This window comes from Carassius gibelio, chromosome A2 (assembly GCF_023724105.1).
Source record: "Carassius gibelio isolate Cgi1373 ecotype wild population from Czech Republic chromosome A2, carGib1.2-hapl.c, whole genome shotgun sequence".
Taxonomy (NCBI): Eukaryota; Metazoa; Chordata; class Actinopteri; order Cypriniformes; family Cyprinidae; genus Carassius; species Carassius gibelio.
Genome location: NC_068372.1, coordinates 23,384,563 through 23,399,014, shown reverse-complemented (window position 1 = coordinate 23,399,014; position 14,452 = coordinate 23,384,563). Strand labels below are relative to the sequence as shown.

Genomic DNA, 14,452 nt, shown 5'->3' with positions numbered 1-14,452 from the left:
GACAGACATGTCGGTTTGTAATTGTTTTGATTCTCAGCCTGTCGGCAGCAAACAGTCAGTCAAAGTAACAATCACAATGCTGTCAAACAAGCTTCCATTTATGCCTATACAGACACCAGAAAGAGAGAGAGAGAGAGAGAGAGAGAGAGGTAACTGTTCATTGCACAAACATGAGGTGAAGACCTGTCAGTAATGAGGCCAGACTTGAGACGTCTTCCTGACTATAAATAACTATAAAGTGTTAACAGTGAAATGTAGAATAAAAGATACAGAACTGTCATGATGAGCTATTGTTACTTTTCAGATCATGGCCTATTTCATCTTCCACAAACTACAGGAGAGCTCCTTTGCCAACCAAACTTGTCTTGTTGTTTCTGCACTACAATGCCGAATTCCAAATTTTGAAACAGCATTTATTTGGAATAGAAAAATAAATCTTTCAGAACAAATCTTTCGGAACTCCAAATTTATGGAAAAAATAATTAAAGAATAAATCCCTGAAAAATATACATTTATGTCATTCTTTCTTTTTTTATGGAACAGGAAAAGCTGGATTTTTAGATTCCTCTCATCGTCTTATGGACATCAGAAAAGGCCTGCCATATGCTATTGACTAATACCAAATTCTTTCTTACTCTAATAATCGTCCTAATAACCTACTTTCTCACTGGCCTGTTTTATGACACCCTGAAAGAAGCATTCAAGATAAAGTCTGACTCATAAATCAACGCATAGTGTTGGAACAGTGGTGACAGAATAAAGTGTAGCCTTTGGGAATTCTGATCTTCTGAACATCAAATGCTGGAATTGGTCCTTGTTCTTCTTGACATATTTCTTTGCTGCTTATCTTGTCTTCCATGCTTAACAATATAGTACAAATACAGAATTTCTCTGATCACAGGAATGAAGATCAAATCCATTGATGTTGTATAACCTCCCACCTACTCGCCCCATTTTCCAGTAGCCCCTTCACTGCAGAACACAACATCCAGAGGGCATGTTGGATCCACATCTAGGGGGTGGAGATTGGTGGGTTTAGGGCTGGAGATCTGGGAGATGGGTGGGTTTAGGAATCATGGGGTGGAGAGGGGAAGGTTTAGGTATATGTAAGGTGGGAGGAGTTGGATCTGGATCCAACCATGCCCCTGGATCTTGTGTTCTGCAACGAGGACCATCTCCCCTTTTCTGGCAGCATCTCAGTAGGTGATAGATTTATAATATTGTTTATGCACTATGCCAATTACCACTTCAAAACGGACTGTTTCCAAAGTCATAATGAACAGAGATGAGCAATAATTCATAGACATCTTTCCGTAGGTATTAATTAAGTTGGTAATTTCAAATAAATGTTTTTTTTTTTTTTTTTTTTTTTTTTTTAAACATAGTCATTATCACTGATCTATATATATATTCTATATTATAGATCAGTGGTCATTATACTATTATTATGCTATTATTATACTATAGTCATAACATAGTCAACAATTTACAAAATTACCGTTTTTACAGTGTGCTATCAAAAAAAAGACTTGGCAAGAAAAAGAGACATAAACAATAATACAAATAAATGAATAAATAAATAAATAAACTTTTATTTGGTATTTTTTTGTTAATCAATTCTGCACTTCATTAAAATAATAATAATAACAATAATATGTTAATAAGTGAAGGTATTATGTGGCATCAAGAGATAAAGCAGAACTGAAAACTTAGAACATTTATAGGCTTATGTATGTTTTGTAGTTTACAGCTTTTTCTAAATATTTTTATTTTCAATAAGTTAGGTTCAACTCGTAATTTAAGTTGAAATTTCCTAGCTGCTAAGTTGACTGTACAGTGGTGAAATTTCAACAGTGTCACTGGTGCAATAGCAAACCTTCTGAATGATAACCTAAAAAAATTATTACAGAAATTAACTTCGTGAGTTTTTTTTTTCCTAGTTATGATTTCTGTGATGTATAATAATTGGTGACTGTTACTCAAAAGACAACAGGAATAAACCTATAGAAAAATTGAGAAATCTTAACATCACTTGAATGAGCTTGAAGAACATACCTAAAAAGGGGTAACATTGTGTTATAGCCTATAATTTTGATGCCATAATGTAAAATGCTTTATGAAATAGAAAGAAGAGGAGCTCACACATCACAAGTCACTTTATTAAACATTTTAAGTTATAATGAAATAAAGAGTGGTAACATTTAGATAGCTAACGTTATATACATGTTTACTTGTCAGATTCAGTGACCCTAGCCAACTGCAATCAATCAAACTGTAGACCACCGACATCATTGGGTAATAACAGTAAATAGTAATAAGAATAAAGATAAGGCCTATATTTATCACATAATCAGAATATGTTTTACATAACAAGAGCAAAAACATCTCATAAGGAAGCCATTCTTATAGGCTACCACATTACCAGACAACAGCAGCATTACTTCACCCAAAAATGAAAATAAGCCTGTGTTTTACTCACCCTCGAAGCATATAGGTGCATATGATTTCTTTCAGATGAAGTTATATTAAAAACTGTCTTTGCTTAATCACTGCAGTCAGTTGAACAGTCCACAAGACGTCAAATAAAGCACATGCAACCATAATAAAACGTGCCTCACACTTTTTGAGTGTACTTATATTTTTTGTGTACCCATCCTAGCAAAAGATAGCTAAAAAATGGTACTTTATTTACTCAAATTATAGATTAATCTTACAATATCCCAAAACTTGCTCACTCTGCTGTTATTTAACAGATTAAATGCACTATATATTTTCTACTTCATTTTTAGACACGTTTTTAATTAAGATATTCATTTTAATTAAATATTAATTCACTTTTAATGCTCCTTATTTCAAAATGTACAGAAATACGTGCATTCATGTAATTTAGTTATGATTATTTCATGTATTCACGATAGGCTACAATTTATTACTAATGTCTCATTTCAGTTTTAGTTTTGTGTTTATTCCAGTTTATATGAAAAGTTTCACTTAGCGTGGATTAAAATTCATATGAAGACTAAATAATTTTCACTGAACATGTTAAAAATAAGTTTGTTAAAGTTGTTGGGGGCATGGTGGTGGTGATGTTGAAGGCTGTGGTGCTGTAGTTTGTTTATAGACTAAGTTTAGCTTTAAAGTTGCACTTATATTTTGGCTTCAAAATTCATAAAAGATGTATTATTTTGTGGAGATTATCTTGATGCACAAAACGTGTAAATTTCCTAAACTGTGATCGAAAAAAGAGCTTATGTTTTATGATAATCTGGGAACAAGTGCTATTCTTACAGTTGATCCGCATACAAAGTGACGTCAAAGTTCGCCCAATCTATATTCAACCCAACGTCCTTACCCAACAGGCTCAATCCAGCATTTGGGTTAAAAAAACAACCCAGCATTTTTAGAGTGTTTTCTTTCCTATTATATCATAGATATCTCTTATCATCACTCTGGCCTCTCCCCTCATTGTGAATGAACAGTTAAGTATAAAAGCTTTGGTGCACCTCTTCACTTTACCTGGCATAGCGCCTGAACTCCAGAGCTCGTCGCACAAACATGCCTGTGGATTTCACTGGAAAATGGGAGCTGGAGTCGAACGAAAACTTTGAAAATTACCTTAAAGCACTGGGTAAGTCTTATCAGTTGTCTGTTACCATAGGTCAACAAAATAGAAATAGGAGAAATCTGTGCCATTTCCTAATTCTGATGTAGTTTGCAGGTTTATTAAAATTTGGCTAAATTAAAAAAAAAAAAAAAAAAAATATATATATATATATATATATATATATATATATATATATATATATATATATGATATAGATTACAACATGGAAATGACCATGCCAAGTAAAAAAATATTTACTCTCATAGACATTGACTTTGCCATCCGCAAGATTGCAGCCCGCCTCACTCCAACAAAGACCTTTATCCAAGATGGGGACAACCTTGTGATTACGACACAGAATGCCATCAAGAGCTATGAGCTGAGCTTCACTATTGGAGTTGAAAAGGAAGAATTTACTAAAGGATTTGACAACAGGATGCTAAAGGTGAACTATTTATATTTAATATTTTCCGATCTTCGTCTAATAACATAATGCTATTTAACATGTTTAACCTGTTGGCCATGATCTCAGTAAGTTTGTTCAGTGATGAATACAGTAAAACAAATAGAGCTCATGTTTCAACTTTTGCTCTGAGGGATAAAAAGGAATTTTTTTTTTTTTTTTTTTTTTTGAGGCCATCTGTCAGTGATGAAGTAAAATCTCAATGGCTCAATGGATCAGTAGTCTATAACATATATATATATATATATATATATATATATATATATATATATATATATATATATATAGATATAGATATATATATATATATATATATATATATATATATATATATATATATATATATATATATATGCTTATTTCATATATATATTAAATAAGCAATAAACATGATTTTTTTTAGAAGTATATATATTCCTTTTTTTACATACACAGACTCTGGTGACCTGGGAAGGGGACAAATTGGTGGCCATCCAGAAAGGTGAGAAAGCCAACCGTGGATGGAAACACTGGATAGAAGATGACAAACTTCATCTGGTGAGCATTCAGTCAGTGGATAATAATAACCTGAATAATGTTAGAATCAGCATTATTGCTTAAATTATTTTTATTGATTTCAGTTTTTATGAAATTTCTAATTAAGGAGTTTAATGGGGGAAAAAAAGTATTTCCGCTAATTACCTTATTCCAGCCCCTCCCCCCACCCCATATGCCCCACCCACCCCACACCCCTGCACTATTCCTGCTTTGCTTTGTATTCATAATGGATATGTTTTGACCTCATAATCATTTCAATTTCAGGAGCTAACATGTGAGGAGGCTGTATGCCTGCAAGTGTACAAAAGAAAAGACTGATTTTTCATGTTATTCAGTTCATGTTGTTCTACTATCAAGTCTATCAAAATCAAGCTGTGTATTAACCTAAATAAAGACAATGAGATGTTATGACTCATCATTTCTTGTGAACCTTACTTAGTTAAATTTGTTATTTGTTGTTTTCTCTCTTCTTTACAATCATAAAACCACACAAACATGTTTTATACAAATAGATATTAAATGATGATATGCATGATTTAACGCAACAATATAGAGCTATAAATGTAATTAATTTCCCAATTTTGAGCTAAAAACATTTTACATACACTGGATGACTATTAAAGATCAAATCAATACTAAAACAGTCCAACACATATCTAAAGCAAACTATATTTTTTATTAATTATAGTTCATTAGGCTATACAAATTATCTAACTACTGTTTTATATTTATAGTAATTATAATTAGATGGTAGAAGATCATTTAGATACACTGTAGAAAACCAACAATTGTGTAATTGTACTTTTGACTCAAGGCTATTCTTACTGAGATGTAGCCATTGTAACAGGTTCTTTGTATGACTACAAGTCTTAAAATTGATCATATCTTAATGTCTTAAACATTGATATATTAACCTTTTAAGATCATACTGCGGTGAGGCTTTTCAGGGACATTTCAGCATGTATTTTTGGCGTGTTATTCATCTTAAGTACACTGAAGGTGATACCAGTTTGGGCTTTACACGAGAGGGCAAGCTCATACTCGCCGCAAGCGCCTATCGCCATGCTGCATCCCTCAAAAGCCGAGTTTAACCGAAATTACCCGAAACACTCCGAAGCCGTCCGAGTGTCACGTCAACGCTTCCGACGTCTAGCGCATGGGCTTTGAGGAAGTTCCACGTCACATTTGCCTGCCGTGTACAAAACTGCAGCCGAAAAAAACACATCAGACTCTCGGTGGATGATATAAAATACTACAGGTGAAGGACACCAAAACCAGCAAACACAAACATGGTAAGGTTTGCGCCAGTCTCTATATTATTGCCAATATTAAAGCTGGTTTGCAGAATTTGTGTAAAAATACGCTTTGAGTAACGTTAGCTCGCGCTGTTAGCTTTGAAGGCCCTTACACTGGCCACATAGACAACTCCATCATTCAGTCAGTCTGTGAATCATTTATTTATTTCCACTCTTATTCAATATAATACTTGCATTTAAAGCCTTTTACCATTATATGTATTATCAATTAACTTTTAACTGTTCACTTATATGTTATGGTGTGATATATTGTTTTCTGGCTAACAGCTGATGATATCGATGTGACTTTAGTACACATTAATAAATAAACAGAAATTTTGAAATTTGGGTCTGTAACGTTATATATTCTGTTCAGTAACATGGCAGTTATCTGTAAGAGGATTGATTTTTAGTGATTTTATTGCTTAATGTACTGTAAAGTTTAGCTGCTGTTCCTTTGTCAGACTTTTACCTGGGTGACAAATAGCAAATGTGTTGTGGAGAAAAACAGTCGAGGTTAAATAACAAAATTTCACCACTTTCTGTTCTTAAAATAGTAAACATTTGTGCATTTTGTATAGACTCTTGTTGATACTACTGTATCCTTGGTGCTGTTAACCAAAGAGATGCTGATCAATCAACTTGTAATTGTCTTGTCTTGTCTTCTAGCCTCTGAGGCTGGATATCAAGCGTAAACTCTCGGCTCGATCTGACCGTGTCAAAAGCGTAGACCTCCATCCGTCTGAGCCATGGATGCTGGCCAGTCTGTACAACGGCAGTGTCTGTGTGTGGAACCATGAAACACAGGTGACTAGCAGACCTTATGTTTTTCAGATTTTGCAATATATTACCAAACTGATCTTCACATTTATCTTTATGGATACAGCAGTGTGTGTTACATGTTTGTCTAATAGTGTCTAATATTGCTCTTTCATAGACTCTGGTTAAGACTTTTGAAGTCTGTGACCTTCCAGTAAGAGCCTCCAAGTTTGTGGCCAGGAAAAATTGGGTCATTACTGGTGCTGTAAGTGTCTATATGAAAAATGATGATATGCATTATTATATAACAGTTTTTCATACTATTACATATGTAATAATAGATAAATATATGAAACTTTTAATAAATCTCCTCCCTTTATTGTAGGATGACATGCAAATTCGGGTTTTCAACTATAATACACTAGAGAGAGTACATATGTTTGAGGCCCATTCAGATTACATTCGCTGCATCGCTGTTCATCCCACCCAGCCCTACATCCTCACAAGCAGTGGTATGTATAGATTAAATTTACATTGAGTCTTTATATTACATATGTACATACTGTATATGCATAAATTAATATGTATACTATCATTGGTTGGGTCAGTAATTTTTTTTTTTTTACTTTTATTCATCAATAATTAATTTTAATTGATCAAAACAGTAAAGACATTTATAATTAAATGTAAAGACATTTATAATTTTCCAAATATTTTATGTTTCCAATAAATGCTGTTTTTTTGTTTTGTTTGTTTGTTTTTTTGAGCACCATATTAATCAGCATATTAGAAACTGAAGACTGGAGAAAAAGTTATTTTATATTGTAATTATATTTCAACCTTGATGAGCATAAGCCACTTAAAAACATTACAAAATTGTACTAACCCCAAACATTGAAACTGTGGTGCATATATATATAAATTTTTTGTGTTTAACAGTTATTGGATCTGTGTACTTATAGATGACATGTTGATAAAGCTCTGGGACTGGGAAAAGAAATGGTCCTGCAGTCAGGTGTTTGAGGGCCACACACACTATGTCATGCAGATTGTCATCAACCCCAAAGACAACAACCAGTTTGCGAGTGCATCGCTGGACAGAACCATTAAGGTATGACTGAACACTCAAGCTGCTAGTTTGAATCCGACTTCTTACACTTCACCTATAATTTCTTCCGTGTTTTGTTTCAGGTTTGGCAACTGGGCTCTTCCTCTCCTAACTTCACTTTGGAGGGCCATGAGAAGGGGGTGAACTGTATCGATTATTACAGTGGAGGAGATAAACCCTATCTCATATCTGGAGCTGATGACAGACTGGTCAAGATTTGGGACTATCAGGTTTATTTGATATTGATTATATTGATATGCTTAATGCAGCAAGTCACTCCTGGCTGTTTATTTACTTCTGTTCTGTGAACTTCTTTCTCTTTAGAATAAGACATGTGTGCAGACACTCGAGGGTCACGCTCAGAATGTGTCCTGTGTAAACTTCCACCCAGAGCTGCCAATCATCATCACTGGATCTGAGGATGGTGAGTTGCGGCACATCTTTATTATAATGTTATAGATCTTTTAATGATCACTTCATTATAAAACTACACTGCCCTGCTCCTGATGCAAATGTAACTATCTTTCTCTGTATTATTTAGGCACAGTTCGGATCTGGCACTCCAGCACTTATCGTCTAGAGAGCACCCTGAACTATGGTATGGAGCGGGTGTGGTGTGTGTGTGGCTTACGCGGCTCCAACAATGTGGCATTGGGCTATGACGAAGGCAGCATCATTATCAAGGTATTAAAAATAAGACAAAAGCAACACCACGCTGTGTCCTGTCAGTGGTGTGAGTGTTTGGTTAAAGCTCTGGACTGTTAATTGGAAAGTCCATTAAAATATTCAGAAGTCCAGAAAAACATTAAGCAGTTTTCTGCTTGTGAACAGTAGTGTGTATAGATCTATTTACATGACGTTTCTTTGTACTTAAATTAACATTAACTAATTACGTGAAGAGCTTTATATAATATATCATGTGGAGAGTTCTCTGTTAGTTAACCGCTTTATATTTGGGTTTTAGCTTGGTCGTGAGGAGCCAGCCATGTCAATGGATACCAGTGGAAAAATCATTTGGGCCAAGCACTCTGAGATTCAGCAGGCTAACCTCAAAGCCATGGGGGATGCTGAGATTAAAGATGGCGAGAGGCTGCCACTGGCAGTGAAAGACATGGGCAGCTGTGAGATCTATCCTCAAACCATTCAGCACAATCCTAATGGAAGGTAAGACAATAACACTTACTTATATATATATATATATATATATATATATATATATATATATATATATATATATATATATATTTGCTATTTGTTAAAGTAAATATCATTTTACAGTTCTTATATAATTAATATCCAGAGGTTCTGTACTCTTAATTTTGTGTTTAGGTTTGTGGTGGTTTGCGGAGATGGAGAGTACATCATCTACACTGCCATGGCTCTAAGAAATAAGAGCTTTGGATCTGCACAGGAGTTTGTCTGGGCCCATGATTCATCGGAGTAAGTACTCTTTAAGCATATAGAATATACATGTAGAAGACAACTGTCAAAAACACTTAATACTGATGTTACTTGTTTTAAATTAGGTATGCAATTCGGGAAAGCAGCAGCGTGGTGAAGATCTTCAAAAATTTCAAGGAGAAAAAATCTTTTAAGCCAGACTTTGGAGCAGAAGGTAAACTGTTTTGCACTTACATCGGGGGCAGTAGTAATCTCTGTATTCATGATTTTATATGCAGATGTAGTAAGAACAAAAATTATACACATGCTTAGTATACTGCATACTTATTTCCTTTCATTAGGCAAGGCAAGTTTATTTAATAGCACATTTCGTACACAATGGTAATTCAAAGTGCTTTACATAAAAGAAAGTAAAATAATAATGAAGAAAAATAACAACAAGAATAGAACAAGCAATTTTAAAACTTTTAAAATTATAAAAAAATGTACTTATTTAAAATGAATTTAAAACAGTTAGAAAATGATTTACATAAAATTAAAAAAAAAAAAAAAAAGTGAAAGTAGAGTGCATCAGTTCGGACATTGCACAATGCTCATTCAATAAATGCACAGCTAAACAGATGAGTTTTAAGTCTAGATTTAAATGTGACTAGTGTTTTAGCATTACATTTAATGCTGAATGTAGTATAATGGGAATTTTTTTATGTATATAAATGGTTATGTGTTTGCAGGCATCTATGGTGGTTTCTTGCTGGGTGTCCGATCGGTGAATGGCTTGGCTTTCTATGACTGGGATAACACAGAGCTGATTCGTCGCATTGAGATCCAACCCAAACATGTGAGTCAACCGCTCCAGTCCTTCATTATTTTGTCTGCATTTTTTGTGTATCTGGACCAATTAGACATTGCATCTGTTTTCAGATTTTCTGGTCCGACTCTGGTGAGCTGGTGTGCATTGCCACAGAGGAGTCTTTCTTCATCCTGCGTTATATGTCAGAGAAGGTGGCTGCATCACAGGAGACAAATGAGGGGGTTACTGAAGATGGTATCGAAGATGCTTTTGAGGTAGGTGTACATTAGTATTCATATGGAATTCCCTTTGCTCCTTGCCTTTTCTATTTGTTTGTTCTGAATTGTCCCTATAATTGCCAAACATCACAAAAGATAATGGGAATGAAATCCTCCAATAAATAATTTACAATACAAGCAGGACTTTTATTAAGATGGTAAACAGAGTCCATTTTAATTTAATATTGACTTCAACGATTTGAAACAATCTTTGGTCCTGATGGTCTGTGTTTGTTTGTGCAGGTCCTGGGAGAGATTCAGGAAGTGGTAAAGACTGGTCTGTGGGTAGGAGACTGTTTCATTTACACCAGCTCAGTCAACAGACTCAACTACTTTGTTGGAGGAGAGATTGTCACTATTGCTCACCTGGACAGGTGCAGTCAAAGTTCCCTGTATCTGAAATATGTTTTTATCATTTTATGTTTTGGGATGTATCAATTTAATGCACCCTTGCTTGAATAATTTCTTACTGATGAAGTCTTACTGACCTAAACTTACCTAAACTTTCGAATGTTAAATATAGACAGAAAACATGTTATCTGTTATTCATTTAGTTTAAAAGTGACTTATTTTTCTTAGAACCATGTACCTTCTGGGATACATTCCTAAAGATGACCGTCTTTACCTGGGCGATAAGGAGCTGAACATAGTGAGTTACTCTCTTCTGGTGTCTGTCCTGGAGTACCAGACAGCTGTCATGCGCAGAGACTTTGGCATGGCAGACAAAGTGCTGCCCACTATCCCAAAAGAACAGAGGACCAGAGTTGCCCACTTCCTGGAAAAACAGGTAAGACTTTTACAATTGTGTCAGGAAAACCTTGTATAGATTGATTTGGCTGCCAGATGTGTTGTAAATCTAAATGATATTCTGCATATATTCTGTGATATCTAAAGGATCTTTGTCTGTGTGTCTGTAGGGTTTCAAGCAGCAGGCTCTGGCTGTGTCCTCTGATCCAGAGCACCAGTTCGAGCTGGCGCTACAGTTAGGAGAGCTGAAAATTGCTTATCAGCTAGCAGTAGAAGCTGAGGTTTGTTATTATATGCCAGTGGTACAGCCCCCTAGTGGTGGCCAAGCTCAATTGCTTAATACTTTATTTATTTTTACATTTATTGAAGTGAAAAAAGTTAGTTTTTTGCTGGCAAGCTAATATGATGAAGGTGTGTCTAATGTTACTGCTTTTATTCTGTAGTCAGAGCAGAAGTGGAAGCAGTTGGCAGAGTTGGCCATCAGTAAGTGCCAGTTTAGTTTGGCACAGGAGTGCCTCCATCATGCGCAGGACTATGGAGGACTTCTGCTCCTGGCCACAGCATCTGGCAACGCCGCTATGGTTGCCAAGCTTGCAGAAGGGGCAGAGCGTGATGGCAAAAACAATGTTGCCTTCATGACCTACTTCCTGCAGGGAAAGTAAGTATCATAGGAGAAAAGAACTTCGCCAGCTGAAATACAAATAGAAATATGTTGAGTAAAGATGTTTTACTTTTGTGGATTTTCATTTAATAGTCTACTATTAATCCTAACACTGCTGGAGGGAGTCATGTTTCGGTCACAGATTGTTCTTTTTAAATATAGTTGTTCCTTTTGGTGATTTTTGCATTGTTTGTTTTTCTTGCCAGACTGGACAACTGTTTGGAACTTCTGATCAACACAAATCGTCTGCCAGAAGCAGCCTTTCTTGCCCGCACATATCTGCCCAGCCAAGTGTCCAGGTCTGTGTTCACTGCCACAGCAGTATCCACAGCAAGGAAACAACTTTTATTTTGGAAGGGCATTGAACGTACTACTAGAAGAAGTAATATGAATAGAAAATATGCACAAATATGCTAATATAGATGTGTTATTATCTGTTCAGCTTACAATCAGAACACACTGTAAGATTTGACTTGATATTCATTTTCCAGTGTGTCAAACAGTGTTTTTTTTTACGTGAAATGTTATCTTTTCAGTTCTGTAACTGTGAGTTTGTTAACAGGGTGGTGAAGCTTTGGAGAGAGAGCTTGTCTAAAGTGAATCAGAAAGCTGCAGAGTCTCTGGCAGACCCCACAGAGTATGAGAACTTATTCCCAGGCCTGAGAGAGGCCTTTGTGGCAGAGCAGTACCTGAGAGAGACATGCCTCGGCAAAACCAGACCTGCCACTGATTATCCACTGGTCACGGTAAGAAAATGGCTCTTTGAATTTTGTTTTTCATTTCATTTTGTCTCAGTAGAATTTTACTATTATTTATATGCTATTGTTATTAATATTTTGCATTATCTTTTTTATATGTTCAGTTTTAGTTTTTCCAGTATTTCCATTTAGTGTTCATTTATTTTTATTTTGGTTTTAGTAATTGTAGTACTTGTAAGATGTTCATCAAATTTGTATATTTTATTTCAATGACCAAAAAACATTTAAGTTTTACTTTTAATTAATACTGTTTTAATACCAAGCAGTGTTTTTGCAGGCTATTTACTCACTGACCTATGCAAGTCAAATCATAACTAGCAAATATAGCTAGATTACTACCCATGGGGAACACTTTATGTGACCATGGACCAAAAAAAAAAAAACAGTCATAAGGGGTAAAATTTTCAAAAATTCATCATCTGAAAGCTGAATAAATAAGCATTTCATTGTTTGTTAGGATAGGACAGTATTTGGCCGAGATACAGCGGTTTAAAAATCTGGAATCTGAGGGTGCAAAAAAAAATCTAAATAGAGAAAATCACCTTTAAAGTTGTCCAAATGAAGTTCTTAGCAATTCATATCACTGATCAAAAATGCAGTTTTAATATATTTACTGTAGGAAATGTACAAAATATCTTAAAGACGTATATCTTAAAAGTTTTGTGGTGCAGGGTCACATATTTTAAAACCATTACAATAACAATGCTTGATCAAGGAGTTTGAAAACTGATGATCACTGCTTAGTGCTCAAAGTCTGTATGTGTTTTTATTTTATTTTTTCATTTGTGTAGAATGTGCTATTATAATTAGTCTTTTTTTTCCTCTCATTTTTTCTTTCTTTAGCCCAATGAAGAAAGGAATGTGCTGGAGGAGGCCACTGGTTATGAACCCAAGGGAATTTTCCCCACTCCCACGCAGGTGTGTGTGTGTATTTATCAAACACTCGTTTTTTTGATGGTATTACACTACAGCCCATGATACCAGAGCAAATGGGTGGTCTAAAGAGCTCACATATATCTTTGTGCATGAACTAATCAAATGGTCTATGTCTGTTCAGCAGGTGAAGGATGCAGAAGAGGTCCCAGAGGATGTGGGTGTTTTGGCCTCGGTGACGGCAGCCGTCTCGGCTCCGGTAGTTGCAGCGGTGCCTACTGTGAGTCATGCAGAATCCCAGCCTGCTGAGAAGACAAAGAAAGAGCTTCCCAAAGTGACAGCAGCAGAACAGAAGGTATTTGGTAAAAATATATTCCAAAAAAAAAACATACTGACATCAGACATGATGTAACCTCACTTTCTGGTTTATTTTAAGATTATTGATGAATTGGAGGATGACTTGGATAACATGGAGCTTGATGACATTGACACCACAGACGTCAATCTGGATGACGACTTCTTAGACGACTAAACCCTCAGCACTGAAGCATTACGTTTATTTAAGTGACCAAACCTTTTTTTATTTGTTCCTGTTAGACCTGGAGAGCTGAAGTCTAGGGTGAACTGGACTGAAAATAAATAGGTCTTTTAGGGCATACCACCGATGGAAAGACAAGGAGAAATGTGCTTTATTAATTTTTTTTGTACTTCATTCAGGACCTTCAATTTACATTTTACCTGTACATCAAGGTATATGTTGATTTTTTTTGTCTGTTCAACCATGATGAATCATGGCGCCATTTATTCATAATAAAGATAAATATTCTACTACAATGATTTGTCCTGTCATAATATTAAGTCAAGAGAATGCACATTAAATAAGGGAGGTTCATCAGGTATTATTTTATTTTGAAATGAACAAGTAGGCATCTGAATGTGAAATGTGCTTTGCAAAATCAATCAATTTATTGATTTCAATTTCAATACTGAAAAATGTTTCAGACTTCAAAAGAAAAAAAGGGGAGATGTTCTTTATTCAGAGACACTTGTAACCTAGTATCACACAGTGTTAGGTAAAAATTATCAAATACAGGTAACTTTTTATGCCATGTTTAGAGGTGGGTAAACATGATAACAAATCAATAATATGAAAATAAGAATAATAAATACTAGACCAT

The 14,452-nt window shown here is 35.0% G+C and overlaps 2 protein-coding genes across 3 annotated transcripts; both read left to right on the top strand.

Annotated features, from left to right (window-relative positions):
• Positions 1-3,467: 3,467 nt before the first annotated feature.
• On the top strand, positions 3,468-5,022 carry LOC127933579 (retinol-binding protein 2-like). The gene is made up of 4 exons (XM_052530647.1): positions 3,468-3,628; positions 3,871-4,049; positions 4,503-4,604; positions 4,869-5,022. The coding sequence occupies exons 1-4, from the start codon at positions 3,556-3,558 to the stop codon at positions 4,920-4,922; spliced, it is 408 nt and encodes a 135-aa protein (XP_052386607.1). The 5' UTR covers positions 3,468-3,555; the 3' UTR covers positions 4,923-5,022.
• A 706-nt stretch (positions 5,023-5,728) lies between these two features.
• LOC127933555 (coatomer subunit beta') lies at positions 5,729-14,108 on the top strand. 2 transcript variants are annotated; one of them, XM_052530608.1, is made up of 22 exons: positions 5,729-5,896; positions 6,569-6,706; positions 6,837-6,923; positions 7,044-7,170; positions 7,621-7,769; positions 7,850-7,996; positions 8,091-8,190; positions 8,308-8,450; positions 8,731-8,930; positions 9,096-9,206; positions 9,293-9,381; positions 9,899-10,005; positions 10,089-10,232; positions 10,479-10,609; positions 10,815-11,022; positions 11,153-11,263; positions 11,426-11,640; positions 11,850-11,942; positions 12,206-12,389; positions 13,245-13,319; positions 13,462-13,629; positions 13,711-14,108. In XM_052530608.1, the coding sequence occupies exons 1-22, from the start codon at positions 5,894-5,896 to the stop codon at positions 13,804-13,806; spliced, it is 2,826 nt and encodes a 941-aa protein (XP_052386568.1). In that variant the 5' UTR covers positions 5,729-5,893; the 3' UTR covers positions 13,807-14,108. The 2 variants fall into 2 exon arrangements, with proteins under 2 accessions (XP_052386568.1, XP_052386561.1); XM_052530601.1 differs by having other exon boundaries at positions 13,459-13,629.
• Positions 14,109-14,452: the final 344 nt, after the last annotated feature.

Bases quoted from the DNA above. Each gene is read 5' to 3' on its own strand.
- LOC127933579 (XM_052530647.1), top strand. From the start codon at position 3,556: ATGCCTGTGGATTTCACTGGAAAATGGGAGCTGGAGTCGAACGAAAAC. The intron at 3,629-3,870 runs GTAAGTCTTATC...TTACTCTCATAG, and splicing joins AAATTACCTTAAAGCACTGG to ACATTGACTTTGCCATCCGC. The intron at 4,050-4,502 runs GTGAACTATTTA...TTACATACACAG, and splicing joins TTGACAACAGGATGCTAAAG to ACTCTGGTGACCTGGGAAGG.
- LOC127933555 (XM_052530601.1), top strand. The intron at 10,610-10,814 runs GTGCAGTCAAAG...TATTTTTCTTAG, and splicing joins ACTATTGCTCACCTGGACAG to AACCATGTACCTTCTGGGAT. The intron at 12,390-13,244 runs GTAAGAAAATGG...TTCTTTCTTTAG, and splicing joins CTGATTATCCACTGGTCACG to CCCAATGAAGAAAGGAATGT.